The 25,100-nt window shown below is 65.5% G+C and overlaps 2 protein-coding genes across 6 annotated transcripts in view; one reads left to right on the top strand and one right to left on the bottom strand.

Moving 5' to 3' along the window:
* Positions 1–503: 503 nt before the first annotated feature.
* LOC310905322 (uncharacterized protein) lies at positions 504–5,763 on the bottom strand. 3 transcript variants are annotated; one of them, XM_083851498.1, is made up of 3 exons: positions 2,177–5,763; positions 2,007–2,065; positions 504–1,466 (listed from the first exon to the last, which is right to left on the bottom strand). In XM_083851498.1, exon 1 carries the CDS (start codon positions 4,504–4,506, stop codon positions 3,070–3,072), a length of 1,437 nt encoding a protein of 478 aa, XP_083707624.1. In that variant the 5' UTR covers positions 4,507–5,763; the 3' UTR covers positions 504–1,466; positions 2,007–2,065; positions 2,177–3,069. The 3 variants fall into 3 exon arrangements, with proteins under 3 accessions (XP_083707624.1, XP_083707622.1, XP_083707623.1); XM_083851496.1 differs by having other exon boundaries at positions 2,007–5,763; XM_083851497.1 differs by lacking the exon at positions 2,007–2,065.
* Positions 5,764–7,082: 1,319 nt separating this feature from the next.
* The window catches only part of GSE1 (Gse1 coiled-coil protein), a 102,675-nt gene continuing 84,657 nt past the window's right edge, over positions 7,083–25,100 (top strand). For 2 of the 3 annotated variants that reach the window (XM_083851595.1, XM_083851593.1), the window contains exon 1: positions 7,085–9,046. In XM_083851595.1, the coding sequence (XP_083707721.1) occupies positions 7,118–9,046 (1,929 nt within the window). In that variant the 5' untranslated portion in view covers positions 7,085–7,117. Of the gene's footprint in view, positions 9,047–25,100 lie in introns of all 3 variants that reach the window. The other variant, XM_083851594.1, reaches the window with a different exon arrangement.

The following is a 25,100-nucleotide window of genomic DNA, read 5'->3' as shown; positions in this document are numbered from 1 at the left end:
TCTGGTGCCCTCCCGAGCTCCGGATCAGCGCGGGCGGCCACGGCGGGCTCGGGGGGTTTTTGGGGGGGTCCCCGGGGTCCCCGAGCACCGGACCCCATTTTGCCACGGGGCCGTGGTGCAGCTCCCGGCTCCCTTTTAATTCCTTTCCCAGCTGCGTTGCCTCAGCGCCATGACCAGGCTGTAACCGGAGCGGCTCGGCGTTTTGCTGATGGAATGTTTTTCCACGGGGAAATACCGATTTCTGTGGGAACATCGCAATTTTTGAACCGAAATTTTCTTTTTCTTGGGGGCGGGCGCGCGTGTGAACGCATCCGAGCCGGGCTTTTCGGGGAGGTTTGAACTCCTCCTCGCATTTCTTTTGAGGTGAACACAAAAGGGTCAGCTGTGAGAGGCGGGGGGGTGCGTGCTGATAGAGGAGGAAAAGGAGCGCTACGGAAAGCCGAGGTGTGCTTTGAAAATGGCACTCTAGAAAAAAATAAGTAAAAAATGAATAAACTGCCATATTAGCCCCAAATATTCTTTTGATATGAATTTCAGAGCCTTTTTTATCCCTCATGCTGCCTCTTCCCATGCTGCTCGGGCTTCCTGGGCATTGCTTTGCCCAGCTGGGCATGAGCACCAGGTCTCTGCAGACTTTCAGAGGGATTTTCAGCTGGGCAGCAGCCGCGACCTCCGCCGGCTTTCGGGGCACCCAAGGCCCTGGGGCTCTGCTGGTGCCCCCAGCCGACGAGGATGGAAACCAGCTGGGGCGCGGGCAGCAGACAATAGGGGCTGCTGAGGCCGCACTGCAGCGAGCTGCAGAGAAAGGGCTGCCCGAAATGCTCAGCGCCTCCTGGGAAAACGCGGGCTCGGAGTCAGCAGGGCCGAATGGTGAGGACACGGTGCACGGGACGAGCCCTGTCCTGGTGAGAACTGGTGGCCGATCCGTCCCCACCCCTGTCCCCGTCCCCGTCCCCGTGGGCGCTGGGGAGGCGCGGGCAGATGGCATCTCCCGCCGGTGATCAACGGGCCGGGAATAGAAAGCTGAAACCGGAGCCCGCGTCTTCCCGTTGCATCTTCAGCATCATGTGAGAGGTCGCCTGCCCCCCGTCCCGTCCAGGCTTTGCCTAGAAATAGCCCCGGAGCTCTCGGGGCCGAGCTGCCAGCCCCGCATGGCCCCGGCCTTGCAGCTGGTGGCCCCGTGGGGATGGTGCCAGGGCTCCGGGTGGGCGCCTGCGGCTGGACCCCCAGAGGCACAAGCCCCCGAGGATGCAGCAGGGCCCTGGATGGTGCTCCCGAATATTTATGTTACTATTTGCACTGACAAACTGCTTCTTCCTTTTTTTCTTTTTTTTTTTTTTCTTTCCCCCCTCCCTTCTCTCTCTCCTCCACCCTTTTTTAATAGCAGCCTCTAACAGCCACACTCATTCTTCTTTGTTGACACGGCCCTTTGGCATCGGCGCTTGGCATTTGCAGAGCAGCTCGTTCTGGAAAGTTAAAAAAAAAAAAAAAAAGAGCTTTTTTTTTTTTAATTAAAAAAAAAAAAAGCAGCAGCCCAGCCCTCGTGCCATGCTGGGGGAAGAGGCTCTCCGGTGCCTCGCAGGGAGCGGTGCCGCGGGGCGAAGCATCCCACGGGGCTAAGAGGGGTGATGCTGGTGGGGGCCTTGCAGCGCTGGCTGGGGGTCCTGGAGCTCTGCTTTGCTTCCACGCACGCCCAGGCACACACACACGCACGCTCGCCTGCTCCCCCAGCCCCCAAACCCCTGCTCGGATGGGGACAAGTCCCCGGTGTCCCCACCGTGAAGCAGCAATTTCCTCGCCGCTGCGTCTCCAGCCCAGGCTCGGCAGCAGCAGCAGTGGGGCCGCAGTGGTTTTGCTGCACCGGGGCTCAGGATGGACCCGGGGGCTTTTTTTTTTTATTTTTTTTTTCCCCCCACCTTTCTATTTCTGGCTCCAAGAAGCACAGAGGCAGCAGATGTTCCTGCTCACGCCAGCCGTGGTCTTGGCTGAGAGCATCCTTGACTCACCTGCGCGGCTGCGTGAAGGACCCGGGAACAGTTTATAAGCAGGGGAGAACCTGGCGGGGCTTCTCCAGCAAAAGGATTAATTAAAATAATCATTTAGGAAAGTCAAAAACAAAACAAAACAAAACAAAAAAACACCACAGAGCATTTAAAGCAGCAGATAAAGGACATACCCTGAATAGTTCTGTAAAGCAGCTCCATCTTTTCCACCTGAAAATAAGCACCAACCGAGCACATAGGCCGGCCTTTCAAAAAAAAAATAAAAAAATAAAGTTTGCAGAGGAAAACACAGCTGTTGAGTGCAGAGTTCAAGGTCGCTGAACCTCAGGCCACTGGCCCCGCGTCCCGCGGTGGCCACGCTGCTGGCTTCACCCCGGGCAGGTGACACAGTGACACTCGGGCTGGCCACCTGGGAGAGCCGCGTGCCTCAGTTTCCCCGGGTGGCACAGAGGGGATCGCCACCCCCGCCTGCGTCTGGTTGCGTTTGTGTGTCCCTGACGGCTTTTGAACGGGGATGATGGGGGGTTTTCCAAGCGAAATCAGCTGTGCCAGGCAGCCCCTCTGAGGGCCTGGGACTGCAGCAATTCCCAGGGTGATTTTAGCGCCCGGTGCTCGCTGCCCCCCTGCCCCACAGCCCGGCACGGGGCGATTTCCCCCGACCCCTTCCCCTGCGTTTGCTCCACGGTGGGAAGCCACGGCAGAGGTGGGAGCCCAGGGGCTGCTCTTCTGCCTCCCCGAGCCACGCGAGGCTGGGAATCGCCTCCTGGCAGAAATCTTCCCTTTACCACCAGCAGACCCCGCGGAGGATTATCCGGAGGGGGGGGTGGCAGGGGGAGGGAGCAGTCACGCTGTCTCGAAGGCACTGTGTTGTTTGAAATGCTCTTTAAGGCACTCGATGACTCACAGCAACAGCTGGAAGGAATAAGCAGTTGGTAATTTCCATATTAACCTCCGGGTCCTGGGGACGGGGATCTGCAGCACGTGCCTCCCCGCGAGGGCACCGTGGCCGCCGGCCACCGGGCCACCGAGCGGGCACCGCCGGGCACGGATGGGGACGGGGATGGGGTCATGGCTGGCCCCGGCAGCGTGCAGGCTGCTGGCACGGCCAAAACTCTCCTGATGCAAGCCGGGGGGAGGCTGGCAGGGCCGCCCGGCCCCCGGGGGCTGTTTGCTCACCACCTTGCACAACCAGCGCCCGCTCCCCGGCCCTGGCGCAACGCGGCCACGCGGAGGCCGCCCGGCCCCGCCTCGCTTGGCTTTGCCTTCGTGCCAGGGGACACGACGGTGCCGGAGGTGGGACGGGGCTGCAGACCCCATCCCCAGCCCCGGGGTGGCTTGAAAACTCTGGATCCAACGGGGACCCTCCCCGGCACCGGGGCGCGGAGGGAGCCGCGGTGGAAAATCCTGCGCGAGGCTCGCCTCCATCGCCGCGCGCCCCGGGGGACGGCTTTGCCGCCAGGGCATATGTTTTCAGTTCTTGCCGGGGCCGACTTGAGAAATTCTCTCTCCCTCCCAGCTTCTCTGTTGCAAAAAAAAAAAAATAATAAAAAAAAAAACACAAAACAGCGACCGCAGGGCCGGGGCGGCGGTGGATGATAAATGAGCTGCTCTGTCCCTGCGCAGCCAAGGCCCGGGGAGCTGCTCCCAGGCAGGCTGCGCCCCGCCGGGACGTGGGGCCGCGGGGGGAGCCGGGGGCTCGGAGCCCCCCTGGAGAGGCTTGGGGGGGGGGTGGGGGGCAGAAAGTTGTATGGAGGGGGTTTTGGGGCAGGATGAGGAAGGGGGGGCTCCGGCCTCGGGTCCGTGAATGCAGCGCGTTGTTTCCTCGCCCATCTGCGGCGCAGGCGGGAGAGCATCTGTCGGCCCCGGCGAGGGGTGGGCTGAGCCCACCGGGGGGGGCAGCGGGGCTCCGGCTGGGCAAGGGGGGACAGCCCCAGGCCGTGCTCCCTGGGGAAAAACCAGCAGGGAGCAGAAGTGGAGGCTGCAGGGATGGCTGAAGCCTTCCCCTACCCGCTGCTGCTGCTGCCCGGGGGCTTTTCCCCCAGGCGGGGGTCCCATCCTGCTGGGTCTCAAAACGCGCGCCGTAGCGAAACCCCTGCAGGGAGGGAGCCCACGGTGCTGGCCGTGGGGCGTCAGGGGGAAGGGGCGATGCTGGGAGACCTTTAAAGAGCACTCCCAGCACGCGCCGCGCTCCCGCCGCCCTCGCCGCATAGAGCAGCCGCAACATCAGGCCTATAAATAAATAAAACGCAACGAGGCCCCCGCTGCCTTCTGGAGCACCCTGAAAAAAAAAAAAAAAAAAAAAAAGCCCTCCCCGTGGAGCCCGTTCTCCTGGGGTATCGTGTTCCCCGCCTCGTGTGTCGCCTCCCCGCTCCCCCCACGTCTTTATTGCCGGAGCCATCTGCGGGGAAACTGGATCCCCGTCCCCGAAGAGCCCCCGTGCCCCCTGCCCGCGCTCCGGCTGATGTCCCCCGAGCCGTTTGATCTCACAGTTGCCGGCGAGCATCGGACGCCGTCACCCGCGGCCCCGGCCAGGGGATGACAGCACGGGCTGGCCAAGCCCAGCGGGGCACAGCACCGCTTCCAGGACCGCTGGCGGCGGCCACGCTCGCACTGCGGGGTGGCCCGATGGGCGACGAGGAGCGGGGACGGGGCGGCTTCCCCGTGCCAGCCCAGGCACCGAGCGTCCCTCTTTGGGTCCGATCCTGCACCGGCCCCAGCAGCAGGACAGGCTCAAGGACAGGAGCGGGGCCGTTGCGGTGACTTGCCGTGAGCTTGGCCGCGTTTCCACGCGTGCCGCCGCCTCGACCGAGCGCGTGCAGCTATCCCCAGGGCCGTTAATATCCCTAATTTTTTATAGGGATTTTTTTTTGCTGAGCGGGCGCTCGGGCGCCCCGTAAGTCAGGCCCGGGTACAGCTCGCGCTTCGGCAGCGCCGCTTGCCCAAGGACAGCAAAATGCTTCAGCAGCACTAAATCTCATCGCTGGGCTGGGAGGCAGGTAGGGACGCTCCGGGATTATTGCACGCCTCGCTGAAAGGCGGCCAGCCCCGGCGCAGAACACAGCAGCTATTTAGCAGCGAGCGGCGAGGCGCTGCAGCGTTTTAGGAGCGAGCGGGAAATAGGATCTGGTACCGAACTGGAACGGCGGCAGGGCTTTGAAATGGGAAATAAATTACCGGGGCCGGCCTTCGGTGGGGACGCCGGGTTAATAACGGCGGGTTGCGCGGCAGTGTCGGTGACAGCCGGGGGGTGCCGCGGCACACGGCCCCCATGGGACACACAGGGTCCCCATAGGGCACAGCTCCCCATGGGACACAGCCCCCTGTAGGGCACAGCCCCCATGGGACATACAGGGTCCCCATAGGGCACAGCCCCCTATAGGACACAGCTCCCTATAGGACACAGTCCCCTATAGGGCACAGCCCCCCATGGGACGTACAGGGTCCCCATAGGGCACAGCCCCCTATAGGACACAGCTCCCCATAGGACACAGTCCCCCCCATGGGACACGGTCCCCCCATGGGACACGGTGCCCCCCATGGGACATTATCCCCCCCCATGGGACTTTATTCCCCCCTTGGGACCCGTCCCCCCCGCGGTGCCACCTTTGGGGTGCACGCTGCGCCAAGCACCATGGCATAAAGACGGGGCGCAGGGAGGGAACGAGGCGTGGGGCCCCCACATGGGCTCGATTGCTGACATTCCCCCGGGGGGGGGCTCCCCCCTTATCCCCCCCCCGTTTTGGGACCCCTCCGAGCCCCGTGGGCTGGGCTTGCGGACGCCCCCCCGTGGGGTCCCGGCGTGGGCGGGAGGCGGGGGGGGGGGGGCGCAGCTCGGAGCCCCCCCCCCGTCCCGGGCCGGTCTTGGCGGGGGGCGGCGCGGGGGGGGGCGGCCGGGGAGGGGCCGGGCGGGGGGCGCCGGGGCCGGGCGGCGGCGGCGGCGGGGCCGGGAGGAGGCTGAGCTGCCGCCCTTCCTCCGCGCCTCGCCGCCCGGCCCGGCCTTCTCGCGGCGAACTTTTTTATCCCGCGCCGGTGGTTTTTCTTTTTTTTTTTTTAAAATTATTTATTTCGTTAGGGCTTTTTTTTTTTTTTCCTTTCTTTTTTTTTTTTTCCTTTTGCTTTTTTTTTTTTCCCGCTTTTTTTCCCGTTTTTTTCTTTTGCTTTCTCCCCCTTTTTTCCCTTTTTAATTTTCCCCCTTTTTTCTTTTTCTTTTTTTCCCTTTTTCTTTTTCCCCCCTTTTTTTCCTTTTACTGTTTTTTCCCTTTTTCCCCTTTTTTCTTATTTTCCCTTTTCTTCTTTTTTTCCTTTTTCCTTTTAGTTTTTCTTTCCTTTCCTTCTTTTCATTTTTTCACGTTTTTTCCTTTCTCTTTTCCCTTTTTCTTATTCTTTCCCTTTTTTTCCTTTCTTCCCTTTTTTCCTTTTTCTTTCCCTTTTTTTCCTTTTTCTTTCCTTTTTTTCCTTTTCTTTCCTTTTTTCCTTTTTCTTTCCCTTTTTCCTTTTCTTTCCTTTTTTCCTTTTCTTTCTTTTTTTTCCTTTTCTTTCCTTTTTTTTTTTCCTTTTCTTCCCTTTTTTCCTTTTCTTCCCTTTTTTCCTTTTCTTCCCTTTCTTCCTTTTCTTCCCTTTCTTCCTTTTCTTTCCTTTTCTTCCCTTTTCTTTCCTTTTCTTTCCCTTTTCCCTTTTCCTCCCTTTTTTTCCTTTTCTTCCCCTTTTTCCCTTTTCCTTCCCCTTTTCCTTCCTTTTTCTTCCCCCCCTTTCCCCCTTTTCCCTTTCCCCCTTTTCCCTTTCCCCCTTTTCTTCCCCCTTTCCCCTTTTCCCCCCCTTTTCCCTTCCTCCCCCTTCCCCTTTCTCCACCCCCCACCTCCCACCCCCTCTCCCCTTCCAACTTTCCCCCCCCTTCCCCCTTCTCCCTTCCCCCTTCCCCCCCTTTATATCTTTCCCCTCTCCGGCCGGGGGGGGGGCGGCAGCGGCGTGTGCTCTGTGTGTGCTCTGTGTGTGCTCTGTGTGTGCTCTGTGTGCTCTGTGCGCGCTGTGTGTGTGAGCGGGGGGGGGAGCGCCGGGCAAACCCGCCCCCCGAGCCTGCGTGGCCGCCGGAGCCGCGGGATGAGCCGGGGGCGGCGATGAGCGCGGCGGGGCCGGGGGCGGCGGCGGCGGCGCCGCTCTCCCGCAAGCAGCGCCTGATGGCCGCGCTGGCGGCCGGCGAGGGGGGCCCGGCGGCGGCCGGAGCTCCGGCGAGCCCCTCACCGGCCCTCTGCTGCTTCATCTGCGGCGGCGGCATCAGCCGCGGCAAGGAGCTGAAGCTTCAGGTGCGGCCCCCCCGCGACCACCGGCCCTTCTTCCCTTTCCTCCAGCACCAGGAGCCGGCGCCCGGCGCCCGCGCCGTGTCCGCGGAGGGCTGCGCGCTGGTGTGCGCCGTGTGCCGCTGCTTCCTGGGCGAGCAGTGGGACTCGTTCGAGCGCAGCCGCACGCCGGTGGAGAAGCGCATGTACTGGCTCAAGCGGCCCCACCAGTGCGAAGCGGCCTCGGGGGGCACCGGGCTGCGCAGGGGGGCTCCGGGCTGGGACCCCGCCGCTGCTCCGGGCCGCCGAGACGACGACGAGGAGGAGGAGGAGGAAGAGGAAGAGGAGGAGGACGAAGGGCCGGCGGCCGGCTCCGAGCTCTCCGAGCTGTCCGACGCCGAGCCCCTGTCGGAGGCCGAGGGGACGGGCGGCACCGTCGGGGCCCCCCCGGCGGCCGGGGGCAAGCGGGGGCCGCCGTGCTGCTCGTCGGAGGACAGCGAGATCAACATCACCAGCGAGGAGGAGGAGGAGGAGGAGGAGGAGGAAGAGGAGGAGGAGGAGGAAGGCGAGCGGCCCGCTTGGGCGGCGGGCACCGCCTGCTACATCTGCGGCAGCCCCTTGGCGCCCGGCGGGCAGCACCGCGTCCACGTGCAGAAGCAGGAGAGGAGCTCGCCGGCGCCTTTCTTCCCCTTCCTCTGGCTTCACAGCCCCCCGCCGGGCGCCCAGCCCCTCTCGCCGGCCGGCAGCACCCTGGTGTGCCCCTGCTGCTTCGCCTCCCTCATGCAGCAGTGGCAGAGCTTCGAGCTGGCCAACGTGCCCGTGCTGCAGCGGCTCTACGTGGTGCCCCTCAACGCCGCCGCCGCCGCCGCCCCCAAGGGGCGCCGAGGGCCGAAGGAGGACGGGGCGAGCGCGCCGCCGGCGCCCGAGGCTTGCTACCTGTGCGGGGAGGAGTGCGGCAAGGAGGCGAGGCCGGTGGCGGCCAAGATCACCAACGGCAACGCCAAGAGCACCATGCACTTCCCCTTCCTCAGCCTCCTGCCGTGCCCGCCCGGCGCCAAAGGGCTGAACAAGCACTGGGAGGTGAGCAGCTGCCGCAAGTGCTACGGGGTCCTGCAGGACCTGTGGGCCATGTACAGGGCCTGCCACAACGAGGAGCTCATCGCCTCGGTGCAGAGCTTCCTGGGGAGGTACCACCAGGTCTTCTCCGCCGGAGAGCCCGGCGTGTTATCCGGCCACCCCGCCGTCAAGCCGGGCCCCGGCTCCGTCTGCTACATCTGCGGGGCCGAGCTGGGGGCCGGCAAGGAGTTCCAGCTGAACGTCAACCCGCCGGGGCGCTTCGGGGAGAAGGAGCCCTTCTTCCCCTTCCTCACCGTCTACCCGCCCGCCCCGCGGGCCCGGCCGGCCGATTCCACGGGGCTGGTGGCCACCTGTGTGCTCTGCTACCACGACCTGCTGGGCCAGTGGCTGCAGCACGAGGGCAGGAACTCCCACCACCCCAGCAGCGCCTGGTCCCGGCAGTACAAAGTGGAGACCTTCGTCTGCTTCTTCTGCCGCCAGGAGAAGAAGCGATGCCTTGGATTAAAAGCGGTGCAGGTCGCCAGGCTCCCCGTCTTCCTCTACACCCTGCGCGTGGCCAACAGCCTGCTGGTGGACGACGGGAAGCAGCTGACCATCGGCGCCTGTGCCGAGTGCGGTGCCGTGGTCCTGGCCGGCAAGAGCGTGGCCCCCCCGGAGCTGCTGGCCGCGGCGCCCCCGGCTCTGCTCCCCAAGGTAAGGCGCTGGGCCCCGAGCCCTCCCCTCCCCATCCCTCCCTCCCGGCCTTTCCCCCTGCTGTGACGCCTCTGGCACCGAGCGGGAGGCAGAGCGGTGACAGAGATGGATGCTCTCCTTTCGGGTTCGGTCCCGGGGGGGGGGCGAACGCTAACGGATGGGGTGCCTTTAGCAATGAACTTTTGGAGCCGTCAAGCCGACAAGGAACGGATAAAAATCCTTCCAAGAGGCTCGGGAGAGCCAAGACCTGTCCGCTTGCAGAACCATATATCTGCGCCGCTGGCGCCGGCTCTTTCGGAGCCCCGCGCGAAGGAGGTGGGGTTGTTTGTCCTCCGAGGTGGCCAGAACGGAGGAAATCCTGGTCTTGGACTGCTCGCAGCCCGGGATAACCAGAGAGCTCAGGGCGGGCTGCCCGTGCCCGCCGCAGCCGGCATCCTCGGGAAATTCCTCCGGCCGAAGGGAGCGCGCAGCCTGCGCCGCCGAGGAAACTTCCCGAGTTATCTCCGGTTTTATAGGGCGCCCGAATCAAAGGGTTTCCTCTCGGAGAAACCCGAGCCCTTCCTGCAGCTGGGAGGCTGATGTGCAGGCTCGGGGGCGAGCCGAGCGGGGTTGCGCAGGGCGCCGCGGGGGCACCGCCTGGGAAGTTGCACGGAAGAGCAAAGATTTTCGTGTAGTGAGTTCGCCTTTCTCGTGGGACGGGGGAAACTGCTGCTCTTACCCCGAATTTCCAGCCCGTGGGAGCGTGGCTCCTGGAGAGCAGCTGCTCTCTATCTGCAGGCCAGGCCCCAGACCGGGCTCTGTAAAATACCAGCATCCCAAATCCCCAAATTACTTTTCAAAGCCTTTCGGCTCCGTTCGGAGCCAGAACCCCGCGGCTCTCCGAAGCGCTGGCATTTTCTTTAGAAATGCAAAACAGCCCTTCCGAGGCAGCGCTCCTTTTCTCTCCGCTCCCTCTCCCCTGCCCCGTTACAAATATAATTTCCCTGGCCGGGGGCTCGTGGCTCCGTGTCCGGCCGTGCCAGGGGGGACCCCACCGGGACCCCAAGGGTCGGCGCGGCCGTGCCAGGATGGTGCGGGAGGTGGGCTTGGCACCGGCGAGGGGAATCCTCTGGAAACCCGTTGCTTTCAGGAGGTTTCCCCTCGTCCTGCGGGCCCGAGCCGGGCTGCCCTGCCATCGGGGCGGGTCGCTCGTGGACGTGGACGGTTCATTTCCAAGCTCGCCCTCCTGGGAGGCTGCTTCCAGCTGGTGCAACTCGCAGCGCGCGCAGGGGGTCGAGGTGGTGGAGGCTCGCGGGATGCTCGGGGTCGTGCTCATGGCTGTTCTGTCCGTCCGTCCGTCCGTCCTGGGTCACTGGCGTCTGCAGGGTGCTGGTGGCGTTCACCCCGTGCTGTCCGGTGGCCGCAGGGGGTTTGGGAGGCAGGCGAGCGGCGCTCACCCCGGGGTGCTCCTCCAGCAGGGGCCGGGAGGGTGCAGGCGGTGAGGGGAACGGGGTCCACGTGTCCCCAGCGGGTGTTCCCCACCTCTGTCCCCGCAGGCCCCGTGGTGCTGGTGGCCACGCTGATCCCGAGCGGCTCTGCCCCAGCTCGGCCTCCAGCATTTGGTGCTCGGGGATTTCCTGCCCCTTTCCCCTGGAGCCGGGCATTTCCCGGACACACGTCCTCGTCTCCTTGTCCCCGCTGTCCCCAAACTTCCCCTTGGCTCCTGCCCGCGGCCCCGTGTGTGACCTGAGGAGCTCTGAAAAGCTTTTGTGTGGGGTCGGGAGAGGCAGAGGGGGAGGAGGAGGACTCCGAGGGTGTCCTGGGGAAGGGATGCCATTCAGTTCCTCCCTCTTGTTCCTGGGCGTGCTAATGAGCAAATTAAGGGGCTGATACCACAGGCACCGCGCAGGAGGCGAGGCAGAGCCCTTCCTACACAGAGCTGCTTGGGGAGGGCGGGCACCGCTTCGGTTTGGGGGGGCTCTTCCACGTCCTAGGGGGGACTTTTGTGGCCCAGAAGGTCCCTTCACCTTCTCCCTCCCCACCTTTACGCTCTTCCCATCCCCGTTAATGTGGAACCTGGCAGGATCCTGCTGTACCAGGGGGCTAAACCCACCGCCCTGCCCCTCCTCGCAGCTCCGCTGCTTTATTTTCCAAATCCTCGTGTTTTTTTTTTTTCCCATGCCCAGGACGGACGCCCCCTGCACCCGGAGCTGGTGGCTTGCTGCTGCCCTGCCGGCAGCTGGGCGACCTCCTTGGCTCTGGGTCCGGAGCTCAGGCCCGGTGCTGGGTAACTGCAGCCGGACGTCCACGTGGAGGCTGGGTCCTCTGCGGGACAGCTTGGAGCTGCTAACGAGGGAACCCAGCACCCGGAGCTAATTAGGGGGGAGGCAGAGGCGTTTGGGGTGGGCTGGTGCCCCTGCTGCTGGTGGTGGGGAGCAGGGGAGCAGGTCCTGCTCGAGGAGCCTCTCTTGGAGGTAAGCTCCTTGGGGCCGCCGCAGACCCCGCTTTTGGCTGTTGGAGGGTGGATTTGGGTTTGTAGGGGGGATTTGGGTCAGTATGGGTGCCTGTTGGCTTGCCACCCTCGGTCCCCTCTGGGGTGCGCACCACGAGAGCGCATCCAGCTCTGCTCCTTGCGAGGGGGGTGTGTGGGTCCCTGTGGGGGGCTGCTGCATCCCGGGGGGCTGCGGTGCTGCCCGATGGTGCCTTACGAGCAGGCGCTGCTGCGAGCCAAGCAGGTGCAGGGGGGAATTGCTCCGAGCATCATAAACCGTGGCGGTGAAAGCCTTGGGGAGAAAAGGGCGCTGAGCGCCCGCGGACCCGAGGGAACGATGTGGGAGGGGAGAGGTGAGAGGGCTGCTGGCCTCAAGGACGCGCAGAGGGGATTACAGCCCGCAGAGCCGTCAGGGTTAAGGGAAGGTGGAGCACGGGGTGAAGCTGTAAGGTGCCATAAAAGTGCCGTAAAGCCGCCCCGCAGCGCCCCTGCTGCCGCAGGCACGGCGCGGGTGGGAGCCGCATCCTCCTGTGCGGGCTGGAGATGGCCGGGGCGCTGCGGGAGGGGGGGGCAGAGATGCACGGGGTGGGATCACGACAGCCACGGGGGGCTGGCAGCAGCACCCACCGCTCTCCGACCGAAGCGGGTCCCATCCCACTGTGGGTGCCGCGGGCTTGGGGTGCCACCGACCACGTCCCAGGCTGGTCGCTCCTGCGGGAGACGTCTCCGGAGCAGCCTGTCTGAGTCCCCCTGCCCTTACCTAAAGGGCTGAAACGCCCCAGCACGGCAGGGCTCAGCACCCTGCCGTGGCTCGAGGAGAGCCTCTCCCGCCGCCTCCAGGTGCCGCTCAGCGAGCTGCCCACCCCGCACCCGGGGAGCTCCCCGTCCCCGGGAGCACCCTGCAGGCTTTGCTGCCTCCTCTCACCCCCACCCTCCGTCCGATTTCCGAGCGCTGCCTGCTGTTAAAGCAGGGCTCTGCTCTCGTGTCGCCGCCGCCACGCGCGGGTGTCCCCAAGAGGAGCCTGTCCCCAGGAGGAGGAGGAGGAGAAGGAGAAGGTTTGGGTCCGGGTGAGGCGAGAGCCCTTGGCTGAGCAAGGCTGAGCTTTTCCCTGCTGCAAGCACAGCTCTGGGGCGCGTCAGGGCTTGGCAGAGGACCCCCCTGGTTCTCGTCGCGGGGTGGCACCCGACCCCGGCTTCCCGGCGCTGCAGACGATCCCGATCCGTGCAGGGCTTTGCCCCCTTCCTTTAGGGCCGTGACGTGGTTCGAAGCCCCGAGGCGAGCCTACAGCTGCTGGGAGCATCCTCCCCTGGCCTTCTGAGCGAGGTTTCGGGCAGACATCAAAGTTCGTGCCTTGTCCTGAGGAGCGGAGGCAGGCACGATGCCGCGAAAGCAAAGCCAGGAGGCGGAGGGCGAAGCCTGATCCTCCTCCCCGCGCCAAATTCCTGGGGAGGGCGCAAATCTTCAGGTGCGTGGCAGCAGGAGAAGGGAGGAAACCTCTCAGGCCGGGTGACGGGCCGGGGAGCTCTGTTTTGCCTGCGTCTTCGGTTCGTTTCGAAGCAAACTGGAAGAAAAATCTCCCGGCAAGCGGGTGAGGTGCCAGCACCAGCGGTTTGCGCTTTCCCTGCCAAGCTGGCTGCTTCTGCCAGCATCGCGGCTCCGTGTGCGGGCTGCGGAGGGTGGCACGCACCGGGGTGCCTGCTGCTGCTCCTGGGAGTGCGGGGGAGAGGAGCAGGTCTCGCCTTTCACCTTTTTTTGGCATTTTTTGGGGGCCAGCGTGAGCTGGCTTTGCTGGCTACATCTCGCGCCGGTTGTTGCCGTCGCTAATTGTAACAGATAAAGAGCGAAATCAGGCCGAGGGGATTTTAAGCCAACTTTTAGCGGGTTAAACTCACGTTGTTTGCAATGTATGTGTGTATGTGGAGAGGTTTTCAGCGAGGCCCACGCCACGTTTTGGTGAGGGGGCTTTCCCTGGGGGACGGACTCCGGAGAAACGCGCCCGGCGGTTTCGGCCGAGGTCTCAGTCACGGCTCGGAGGTGGCACCAGGATCACACCGTGACTTCACGGCTCGGGGCGCAGCCTCCCGCTGGGTCGCATTCCCAGGTGGCAAACAAAGAAACAAGGCCGGGGAAATGTGCCTCCCGCTTTTTCCTGCCGGTGAGGTCAGGGTGTTTGTCTGCGCTTGGCGTGCGCGTAGCCGGGCTGGAAACCCGCGCCCCTCCGTGCCCTGTCCCGCTGCTCGGCTCCTCTCCAACTCCCCCTGCTGCCTGCGCCTCGTCACCCCGGGGCGCTGGGGTCTGTGGCTGGGGGCAAACGTCCTTCAGCCGTGCCCGGGGGGTGGGGGGGAGAGCAAAGGGTTTTTTTGCTTTGGCTGGCCTGACCTTGCCGTCCCAGCTGTCCAAAATGCCAGCGATCCCGTGCCGCTGCCAGCCGCGGCGTCCTGCGGGCCTCGTGCTGACTCCACAGCTCACCAGCTGGCTGCTATATATTTTTTTTCTAATCCCTCCCCACCTTCCCTCTCCCTTTCCCAAAAGCGGCGGCGGCGGCGGCGGAGGCAGCGGCGCGCGGGGACCGAACGCTGCCTCTCTTCTCCCGGCGGCCGGGGCACCGGCCAAAAAAACGCTGGCCTCAGACGTGTGCTGCCCAGGAAAACCTGCCTGCGCCCTGGCAGCCTCTCCTCCCCTCCTCCCCTGCGGGCTGGGCTCTCCTGGGGGCGGCGTTTGCAGCCAGGAGGGTGCTGGTGGCATCCCCCCGCGTGGCGGGGGACGCACGGCACGATTTGGAGGTGCGGGGTCCCCTCCCCACAAAGAGGGAGGGAAGGGCTCCTTTCTCAGCCCGGCGGCTTTCCCTTTGTCCTCCCCACCCCAAAAAATAGCCCCCGCAATCCCCGCCGCCACCCCGGGAGAGGGAACGGCCGGGCCGGGCTCCCTTCCCCTGCAGTCGCGGCGGTGGAAACGCTTTCGCAACCCTCGGAGCATCTTGCAGCAGCTCCGGCCTCCCTCCCCGCGCCTCCTGCAAAGCCGCCGCCAAGTCGGGAGATGGGGCAGAGGCACGGACAGCTCTGGGACGGACGGACGGACGGACGGACAGATGTTTTGTTCAGAAGCTTGGCTCTGCTCGAGCCCCCCACATCCCGGGGGCTCCTTTTTGCAGCCACGTTGGTGACGGCGGGAGCAGGGCGGAGGATTTGGGTTGCTCCCTGCTGGCACCCTCGGCACGGGGGCAGGGATTGTGTGTTCCTGGGGACCTGCTGGCACCACGGGGCACGCTGTCCCCTGTGAAGGACAGCAGCCGAACGGCTCTCGCCTGGTCCTGTGCCGCTGGGCAGGATCTGGCCAGACGTCGCCCTCCCTCTCTGCAAAAGGCTGGCTGGGGTGCTGGCCTTGGGAGGGCGGCGTGGAAACGTCCCTCTGCTGTGCCACGGCTCTCCTTGGGGATTTCCCGGCTCAGCCAGGCTGGGAGAGGGCTTTGCAGGGGTGAATCTGCCAGGGTGGTGGGACAGGAGGGTCCCTGGGGTGGGGGCTGCAGGGAGGGAAGGGGACACCGAGCCCCCCTCAGCCTGGGGGTGGGCTGGGGATGCCGTGGCACCGAGGGTGGGAGGTTTGGGGACATGGGGGACAAGGTCCCCATTCCCAGGGCCGCGGGGAGGCCCCGATGAGCTCAGCACCGCCTCGTGCAGCACGCACACCCGGCCCTGGCGTGGGGACGGGGCCTCTCTGCGGGGAGGGGACCGGCGCGCCGTGTCGGTGGCAGGCTCCCAGCCGCGCCGGGCTTCCCTCCGCTGCGAGCAGCTGGAGGCGGGAGCCCTTCCAGCGGCACAATCCTCCCGGGCCCCGGCCCAGGGCTCTGACAGCTCCGTGTCCCCCCCGCCGCCGCCGAGACGGGCTGCGGAGGCGCCTCCTCGAGCGTGCCTTGGCCGCCCGGCGCTGCGGGGGCAGCAGCTCCTTGCAGAGGGCTGCGCCGGCGCCGCATTGCAGCAGGTGCTGGCCCGGCACGGCTCGCTGCGCCACCCCGCTGCTCCTCGCCTTGCCCCCCCCCTCGCTTTGCACCCCCGGATTTGCAAAACGCATCGTGCCCCGTGGCACGGAGAGCCCGGCTCTCCTCCCTGTGACACCAGGGGGAGGATGCACGAGGGATGGCGAAGCCCCTGGGATCTTCGGCTGCGGAGCGAGGCTGGGTCGGCCCAAATGCAACCTGGCACAAACGCGCGGCTTTTGGATTTTGTTTTTTTTCTGTTTCTCCCCCTGTTCCGCGTTAGTGCAAGTGCTGCTGCTGGGCTTCAGTAGCTCTCGGGAGGCTGAAGTCATCTGTTTGTGCGCGGCGCTGGCGTGGTCGGAGCAGCAGCTGCCCCGGCTTCCCTCTCGGACCTGCTCTGAGCCGTGCCGGGGCACAGCGAGCACCGTGGCCACCCCCGGCTGGTTTGCGTCGCGTGCTGACCCCTGTCCCCCATGGGGGACACGCGGTGTCACGTACGAAACGTGGCTGGGGGTGCCCACGCTGCCCTGCAGCGTGGCGGTGCAGGTGTAGGAGCTTTCTCCGGCTGGAGGACGGCTGAGCGCTGCTTTTAGGGTGAACGCAAGCACCAGCGCTGCCTTCCAGGCTGCTCCCAGTTGCACTGGGGACCCGGGTTGCTCCCAGCCCTTTTGGCTGTGCGGCACAGCCCGCCTCGGTCCCGCTGCATGCCGGGGAGCCGAATTCGGGGCAAAACCCTCGGGCTTTGGCAGCGTGCAGCCGTGCAGCTCCGTCCCGTCGCCCTCCCCGCAGGAGCTCCCGGTGCTGGGCTCGGTGCGGCGGGATTAGCTCGGCCTCCGGCGTTGCCTCAGGCGCTGTGCACAAACTCAGGAAATCGCCGTCTGGCCCCGCGCTGCTGCCTCTTCCCCGCGCCTTCCGGCAGGGTCGGCCGCGGCGCAGCGCTGGGGGGACCCGCAGCAGGGACCCCCCCTCCCTGGAGCCGGCTGCTGCGGTGGCTCTGCCTGGGGTTAAGGGGCTCGGGGTGGGCTTCGAGGGGGGTCTTTGAGGGGGGGGCTGCCCCGTCGTTCGGTGGCTTTGGGTCTGGGCGAGCGGGAGCTGCTGGTGGTGGGCGGCTCGTGCGCCCTGCCGCGCCACCGCTGTGCCGGGCCACCCGGAGCGCATCCCTCTGCTCCCCTGTCTGAGCTTTGGGGGGGAACGTTCCTGACCCTTGGGGACATCAGAAAGGGACTTCAGAGCCCGCAGATACGAGGGATTGGGAGGAGAGGGATGGGTCCCTCCGCCGTGCGTGGCCAGTGGGGATACGTGGGGACACCTTGCGGTGCGGCCGGCCGGGCTCGGCGCGCCGGGGCGGTTTCCAGCTGCTGTCAGCACGGGGAGGACACGGGGCCGACCTCGCACGTCGTTAGCTGCCCCAGGAGCCCGCGCAGAGCCTGTGCGGGCTGTCCCCAGCACCTCAGCCCCCCCCGTGACCCTCCTCGAGGCCACGTCCCGGCATCGTCCTGGCGTCGTCCCCCACTCTGCCCCCGGCACCTGCCGCTTCCTCCGACGCGGCGGCTGCGCGGGGACGGTCGATGCCGCCGGGGTCTTGGCAGGGACCTCGGAGCCGGGGAGGTTTTGGCGAGGTGTCGGCCTCTCGCTCGGAGGTTCACAGCCGTGGCAGGGCTGCCGGGCTGGGGAGGGACGGCCAGACGGCCGGGGAGGGATGGACAGACGGCCGGACAGCTGCGCCAGGCGTCTCCGGTGCAGCGCGCGGTGCGGGGCGAGCAGCAAACTGCCACCACCAAAGCCCCGTCTGCCCGCAGCACGCGGCTGGAAGGCACCAGGCATCCCAGAGGCTTTTCGTCAGTTGATGATCAAGCGCTGGTGATTTCAGCTATTAGCCTGGCCAGGAGGAAATATATATATATATATATGTGAGTGTGTGTACGTCTCCCGCCCGCCCTCCTTGTCCTCACCGCTCAAACAGCTGCGTTTTCTTCTCCTTCCCCCCCCCCCCTTCCCCGGAGTGCCCAGCCTGAGTTCTCCCGCAGTGCAAACACGGCGAGGACAAGGCCCTTCAGTTTTCCCGGGAGGTCCCGTGCCAAGGTCAACCCCGCGCGGCGGGGGACGGGGCCCTGGGGCTGGCGGGTCCCCGGGGAGCCGGGGCCGGAGCCGCCCCTGCTGCCTCCGGATCGAGTGCAGATGCCCCGGCTGCGGTGTCTCCGGAGGGGGGGCCGAGCTCGCTCCTGCCGTCTTCTGTTTCCAGCCCAGAACATCTGCACAGTAACTCGGAAATCTGGGCTTTCTCCTGCTTCTCAGCCAGGTCCTGTCACTCCTTTCCTCTTCCAAAAAGGGGTTTGGGCCTGGTGGTGGTGTTTTTGGTTTTTTTTTTGTGTGTGTTTTTTTTTCCTCCTTTCCTGCCGTTGCCGGTGCAGCGTAACCTGCTCCCTCGCTGCTCGCCCTGGGTGTCGGGGCCGTGCCTGGTTTTCGCTCCATGTGTTCACTGCAAGGCCGTGCTGTGCACGGTGGTGTGTGTGGGGGGACATTGGGGAGCCCCCCGCTGATCCCCCTGCTCCCGGGTCTCCTGTTGTGGGGCCCCCCTGCAGCCTGGGCCTTGGTTTTCCCATGGGGTCCCCACCGGGGCAGATCCTGGGGGGGTGCCAGGGGGATGCGCTGGGGGCTCTGCGGCCCTGTAGGGCAGCGAGGTGCTGCGTTGCTCGTCCCTTCCAGCTGGGTTTCCTTTCTTCTCCCCTTTCCCAGGTGCTCCCCAGGCCTGATCCTGGATTCAAGCTGCGGGGGTCTGCCAGGAGCCGTCCCCGCTCTGTCCTTACCGTACCCGCTCCTCCCTCGGGCCGAGCCTTTTCCTCCTTTACGGTCCCTTCACTGTTTCCCCTCTCCCCTCGCTGCCCTATTTCTGGCCGCGCTGGCCCCGATCCCGGCGCTCTCCAAGCGGAAGGAAAAGCTCGGGGAGGGGGGGGGACAAATCCCACGAGGATGCCAGCAGGGGCTCGATCCCGGCTGGTGGGAGAGCATTCGGGGCCACCACGCGTCCCCGGAGAGCCACGGGGGTCCCGGCGTGCCCCGGCGGGTGGCTGCACGGGCTCTGGGGCGAGCCGGGGACCTGCGGCACCCAGGGGCACCGCGGAGGAGCTGGGTGCCGGGCAGGGGGGCTCGGGAGCCGCGCACACCCGGGCACCTGGGAGGTGACATGTGCCCGCTGTCACCGCGGTGGGGACAGCCGCACGGCGCTCACAGCTGCTATTTCTGGCCCGCTCTGTGCCTTCTCTCCTGCGGTCACCGGCGTCTCGGGGCGGCCAGGGGCCGGCTCCCGGCAGCTGCTGCCCTTTTATTTTTAATTCTCCCCCCACTGTGGGACGGACGGGGACGAGGAATCCCCCCCACCCCACCCTGTATGGGCAGCGAGAGAGCTTTTGGGATCTCCCCCCGTGGCTGTCTTGCTCCCGTCGGAATCCCGAATCCGTATCTCTTCGGTGGGCGGCCGTAAAAATAGCGCTTGGTTCGAGTTCGGGGGGTGGCGGGGAAGGGCCGGGAGGGGGCCGGGGGCACGGGGTGGGGGGGGGGAGGTCCGGTTTCTCCCTTTCCTGGAGGAATTAGGGAGGCCGCATGCTGCCAGCAGCGTTTGGCTGGTAGAGGCAAGCGGAGGCTCCGAGGAGGCGAGCAGGCGTCCGCACAGATGGAAATTTGATCACCCACGGCTCAACAGATTGTTTGATTTATTTTAAAATCAAGCAGATGGCTGCAACAGGAGTTTGTTTAAGTTCAGCTCCGAGCTGGGCCAACGGCCAGGATGCTCGGGGGGGGGGGGGGGGGGGGTGTAGAGGGGGGGGGGGTAGGCGTGCCAAAAAATGTTCAATGACTTTGGTCAGCAAGCACCTCGCCGCCTCCTCCCCTCTCCCTCGCTGCAGCCCGCGCGCGCCCCGGCTCCCCCTCTTATCGCGTCCCTGCCTTCGTCTCTTGGCTCCGGCAGCCTGCTTTGTCTCTCACACACACGCCTGCCCTCGGATTTTCCTCCCCGACCGCTCAGTAGGCTCGGGTTCCTCCCCCGGCCATCCCCCTGCCCTGTCCCTGTCGCACTTTTGGGGGTGTTTTTGGGGGCTCCCCGGGCTGGGAGGCGAAGGGAGGAGGCTTCCCGGGGCTTCCCTCCCGTCCCCTTGTCCTCCGCGTCCCACGGAGAGCACGGAGCTGGGGCTGGGGATCCCGGCTGGGTGCCAGCGGGGCTGTCCCCACGTGTGGCTGTCCCACCGCAGGGGGACGGCTGGGTCCCCACGTCCCAAATCAGCGGTGGCGTCGGTGGAAACAGGGCTTATTATTGCCGGGGTGGGGGTGCTTGGGGTGAGCTGGGGACGGAGAGGTGCCCCCGCCACGTGGCTGTGTCCCCTGCTCACGGCTCCGGGCACGTTTGTGGCCTCGCTGCCATATGGCAGGCAGGGAAGGGGCTGGAGGAGCTGGTGGGGAAGGAGTCTGAGAATCACCAAACTGCTGTAAACGGCCTCATTTAGGGGTACTGGGGGGGGGGGGGGTGTCCCATGCCCAGGAGGCAGCCCGGCGGTGACCTGGGGTCCCCGGCACGCGTGGCCACGTCCCCTCGCCCTGCCAGGGCACAGTGGGGCTGGGGATGCTCTTTTTGGGGACAAGGAGCTGGTGGTGTCCCCACCGGGGTGACCACAGGGGATGCTCGGGGAGCTCCGGGTGTCCTCCTGCTGCCGGCGGCGCCCTCGGGGTGTCCCTGTCCTTGGGGGGGTGGGGGGGGGCTGCGTGCCCCCGCCGGGGAGCGGGGCGGGAAGGGGTTAAGGCAGGCGAAGGAAAACAAGAGTGCTGCAGGGCCTGGGTGGCTGACAAGCCAAACAACTGTTTTTGACTCACTGCTGCTGCCTTGCCAAGCGCAATTGCTTCCACATTCCCATCCCCTGGCTGGAGGGGTGCGCGGAGACGTTGGCTCCTCTGGAGGCTGCGGGGAGGGAAGGGGGATGCCGGGGAGGGGGGGGGGAGGTGGCAGCGAGGGGGGGGGCTGGCTCGGCACCGCTTTTTCTCGGCTCTTCTCTCCTTTTTTTTTTTTTTCCCCTCCGTGCCGAGCAGCACGGGCAGGCGGGGGGGGCAGCGATGCTGCCGGGGCCGCTCGTGGTGGCAGCTCCCCATGGAGCATCCCCTGCACCGGCCCCAAAGGTGGCAGAGGGGATTGGGGGGGGGCTGCAGGGTACCCCAGGGGTTCGGCTGCCCTGTCTGGGTGTAGGGGGGCAGCAGCAGCCCTTGGCCCCCCTCTCCAGCTCCTGGGTTCCCCTCTCCAGCTCCTGAGTTCCCCTCTCCACTGGGGATCGAGCCCCCCCAGCCCCAGTGTCCCCATTCCTGCCCCCATAAGGACAGGGCGTGACCCCATTACAGCCCCGCACAGTTATGGGGTCCAGATTTAATGAGGGGCACTGGGAGGGGATAGCCGGGCACGGGAAGGGGGGGCAAATCTGGGGGGGGGGGGGGCAAATCTGCCCCGGCAGCTCCTAGGCTGTAAAATCCCCAGGGCTCCGAGCGCTGGTGCCGTGGTGCTGCAGGCAGCGAGAAATAAGTCCTTGGAGCCCAGGCTCGGTCGTTCCAGAGGAGAGGTTGGAGCTTCTCGGGCTTGCTGCTTTGTGGAGTTAATTATCTTCTGAGTCTGCTATTTTTTTTATTTTTTTATTTTTTTTTTTGTTCCTTGGGATTATTTCCTTGGCAAACGAGGCGTCGTTTTCAAGCGCTGAGCTCTGCTCCCTCTGAACCCCTGGCTGCTAAGGAGGAGATCCTGGTCTTAACAAAACAGCTCGCCCTAAAAAAAAAAATAATAAACCAACAAAAAACCAGAGGGGCTCGGGGCAATTTGGGTCGCTTTGGCTGTTTTTGTGGAACGTACGCCTCGTGGGAGCGGGGGCAGATGGGGCTCTGCGGTCACCTGTCTGCGTCGTGGAGACGTCGTGCCGGGGGTCCCCGCGTGCCGGGGGCCGTGGTGCTGGGGGTCCCGCCTGGGTGCTGTCAGCCACGGGGGATAAATGGGTCCTGCGGTGCCGCCTGGTTGATCTCGCCCTGCTGCCGCCCCAGGGGAGGGATCTGGCGAGCTGTGACCCCCCCCCCCCCGGTGTCCCCACGTCGACGCGGAGGGAGGCGCAGAGCCCCGCGGGCAGCATCCCGCTGGGGATGCGGGAAGGCGATGTCAGCGCCGTGACAAATGTCGCAGAATGACTCCATCCCCCTTGTGCCGCCTGCGTCCCCTTCTCCCGGCTGACCTTAGCTCACCCGTGCCACCCTGGGGCTGCCCCGGGGGCTCTTGCTGGCGGGGGGAGGATTTGGGGCCCGGCCTCGGTCGAGAGGAGGATGGGGAAGACCGGGCTTTGCATCGGGGCTCTCTTGGGAGCGACGCTTCAGTGCGAAACCCTCGCGGTGCCGGCGGGGGCTCTGCGGGGGGGCTCCCCTTGGGGCTGGGGGGGCACCGTGCTCTGGCCTTCCCCCTGGGGAAGCTTCGTGTGCCCACCTGGGGTGCGTGCCCCCAGTCTCCTGCTTGCACCCCCTTTTTCATCAGGATGGATGGGCGAGCAAGCGGGACGCGTGCGGGTTTAGCCACCGGGGCGCATCCCGTGCCCCGCGCCAACCTCTCCTTTTTCCCCTTGCGCCCTGCCGGTGCTCCCCGGGGCCACAGACGCCAGGGGATGCCCCACATCCACGTGTGTGCAACAGGACGGGACCTCGTCGGCTCCTGCTGGGGGCACGGGAAGGCAATTCCAGGCCGGGATCCCCTTCCCGAGGCCGCAGCTGGGGCTGAGCGCCGTAGGGCCGGGGAGCAGCAGCAGCGGCGGCGGCGGCGCAGGGGCCGGCTCGCAGCGGCTCTGCCTCCTAATGTGTTTGCAAATCCTCCCCAGCTGAGGGGATTAAAGCCGGCATCTGGCTTGCTTTATAATATTAAAACAAAGGGAGTTGGAGGCGCCATCAGCGAGGGAGGGAGGGAGGGAGGGAGGGAGGGGGCTGCAGCCCTGCTCGCCGAGGTGTAGCTGCTGGGAAAACCTCGCAGGAATCCTCGCGCGCCCCTGCCCCAGCCCCAGCCCTTCCCGGGAGCTTTTCCCGGGCAAGAAACCGACCCCGAGCGCTCCTCGTGGTGTGCCGGCTCGGGGACACCTTGGGGACACCGGGGGGGGGGTCCTCACCCCCACCCCGTTGGCACCCCGGCACCCGCCCCACGCGTCGGGGCGCGGTGCCGGCGGCGCCGGGGGTGCCGCAGGCGGGTGGGCCGCGGGGGGGGGTTCGGGGGTGTCCGCGAGCTCCCCGCGGCCTCCCCGCGCCGCTCTCGGAGCAGCAAGAATTCAGGAAGCCGGCGCGCGGCGAGTGCCAAGTCGGGGCTGTACCGCGGCCAAGCCCCTGCTTGTTTTCTCGTCTCGCTGGAGCCAGCGAGTGACCTTATTAGCTGCGGGGGCAGCCGCCTTATTAGCGCACATCTGGCTGCGAGGAGGCCGCACAGGCCCCGTACTGTCTCCCCGCCCGGCCCTAACCCCGCAGTACCTTGCAGGAATGCCGCCGGGGGGGGGGGGGCTCGCCCTGGGGCCTCGCGGGGTGGCAGCGGGGCTGGGTTTGCTGCCTGGGGGGGGGCAGGATTAGGCAGGCTGGGTTGGAAGGTTATAATTTCAGGTCATAAGCCGGGGTACGGGGTGGCTGGGGATCTCCCCCCCCCCCTCCCCGAGCACAGAGGATGTGCCGTTGGTGTTCCCGTGGGGGCTTGCCCCAGCTCCGTGCGTGTCGCCACAGCCCTTTCTTCTTCCCCGGGGGGCCGGCTGTGCTTTTTGGGGAGATTTTTGGGGGGAGATTGCCCCGCCAGGCTGCCCGTGTGGCGTCCTCGCATCCCCGAGAGCAACCCGGGGCGGGCAGCGGGTGCCCCCTGCGCCCTGCCTCGTGCCGCAGCACCCCGATGGCGCGGTTCCTCCGTCTCCCCGTTCCCAGCGGGTTGCCCTCGGGCACGCACCAGCACCGGAGCATCCCCCAGCTTCGGGGTTTTCTCCGCTGGCTCTCCCCAAACCTGCACGATCCCCACGGGCACCCATCCTGCCGGCACCCGTGCGTCGCCCCCGCGCAGGACGTGCCCGCGGAGCCACCGACCACCCACCCGCCACCCTCCCGCTGGCGCCCGGCTCCCGCCCCCGCCGAGCGCCGCGGCGCTTCCTCTCCCTTCCTATAATTATCCCCGAGCCGGGGAAACGGGGTGGTGGTGGGGGGGGGGGGGGGGGGACCCTAAAACTGCTTCGCCCCGGTGCTGGCGGAGCCCCCCGTGGGGCTGGGGCTGGGGAGCGCGGGTGCTGGGCGCCTGCCCGCGCCTCCGCCGCGCAGGGCTGCCCTTTGTCCCTCTTGGCGTGCTCGGGAGCTCGGCAGCTCTTGGCTTCTCCCTCCTGTTTTGGAAATTCAAAACATTTACAGGGCGGCCCACTCGCGCCCTCCCTGCCACGGAGCGAAGCATTTGGCTGACTCCCCTGCTTTCCTTGGCCGCCGCTCCCTCTTGTTCAAGCTCTGCAGGGCTTTTTCTCCACCCCCTCCCCTATTTTTTTTCCCCTTTCTTTTTTTTTTTCTTTTTTTTTCTTTTTTTTTCTCTTTTTTTTCTTTTTATTTTTTTTCTCTTTTTATTATTTTTTTCTCTTTTTATTTTTTTCTCTTTTTATTTTTCTCTTTTTATTTTTTTCTCTTTTTTTTTCTCTTTTAATTTTTTTTTCTCTTTTTATTTTTTTCCTCTTTTTATTTCTTTTCCTCTTTTTATTATTATTTTTTTCTCTTTTTATTTTTTATTTTTCCTCCCGTGGGGTAAGCTCACAAAACGACACGCGGGAAAAACCATCCCGGGTGGGGTGGGGGGGCCAGGATGCGGCCCCACGAGCCTGCCCCTTCCCTCCCCGTGTGTGCCCCGCGCTCCGACCTCGCTCCTTGCCGGGAAGGGCACCCCGTGCCGGGGCAGCCGGAGCAGCACCGAGCTGCACCAGCACTAATGAGCTCTGCCTGAGCAGCAGGATTAATTAGCTCTTGGGGGGGGGGGGCTGAGCATCCCCCTGGTGAGCGCAGAGCGGGGTCGGTGCCCCCCGGTGCAGCCCTGGCACGACGCGGGGCCCGGTGCTGCGGTGCCTTTGCTGGGGGCTCGGGGGTGCTGCAGGGGGGGGCCACATCCTGCACCCGCCCGCTGCAGGCTTCCCGCTGCCCTCCCCGGGGAGCCCAAAGGAGCCCAAAGGAGCCACGTTTCTTCCCGAATCAACGCCGTGGGGCCCAACGGGGAGAGGAAATCCCCGAGCGACCCAGCTGCTGGGCAGCCACAGGAGCTGTGCTGCTGCCCGCTGCTTTTTCCTCTTTTTATTGTTTTTTTTTGTTTTGTTTTTTTGCGCCAAAGCACACGGAGGGGGCGGATTTTGCCGCGGGTTTGTCCCTGCGCCGCTGTCCCCCCAGGGACGGGAGCTGAGGACGGGACCTGGACGCCCCCCGTGGGGTCTAAAATGGCCCCGCTGGGGACGGGGTGGGAGCTGCGCGTGGGCACGGGGGGGGTGCTGCTCCGCACCCCGTCCTCCTGGCACCCTTGGGAGCGGTGCCCGAGCCCCCCCCCGAGCCCCCTGCACATAGGGGACGGGGTCTGGCA

The sequence above is a fragment of the Anser anser genome (assembly GCF_964211835.1).
Source record: "Anser anser genome assembly, chromosome: 11".
In the NCBI taxonomy this organism is placed as follows: Eukaryota; Metazoa; Chordata; class Aves; order Anseriformes; family Anatidae; genus Anser; species Anser anser.
The sequence above is the reverse complement of the archived record's forward strand: the minus strand, read 5'-3'. Positions and strand labels throughout refer to the sequence as shown.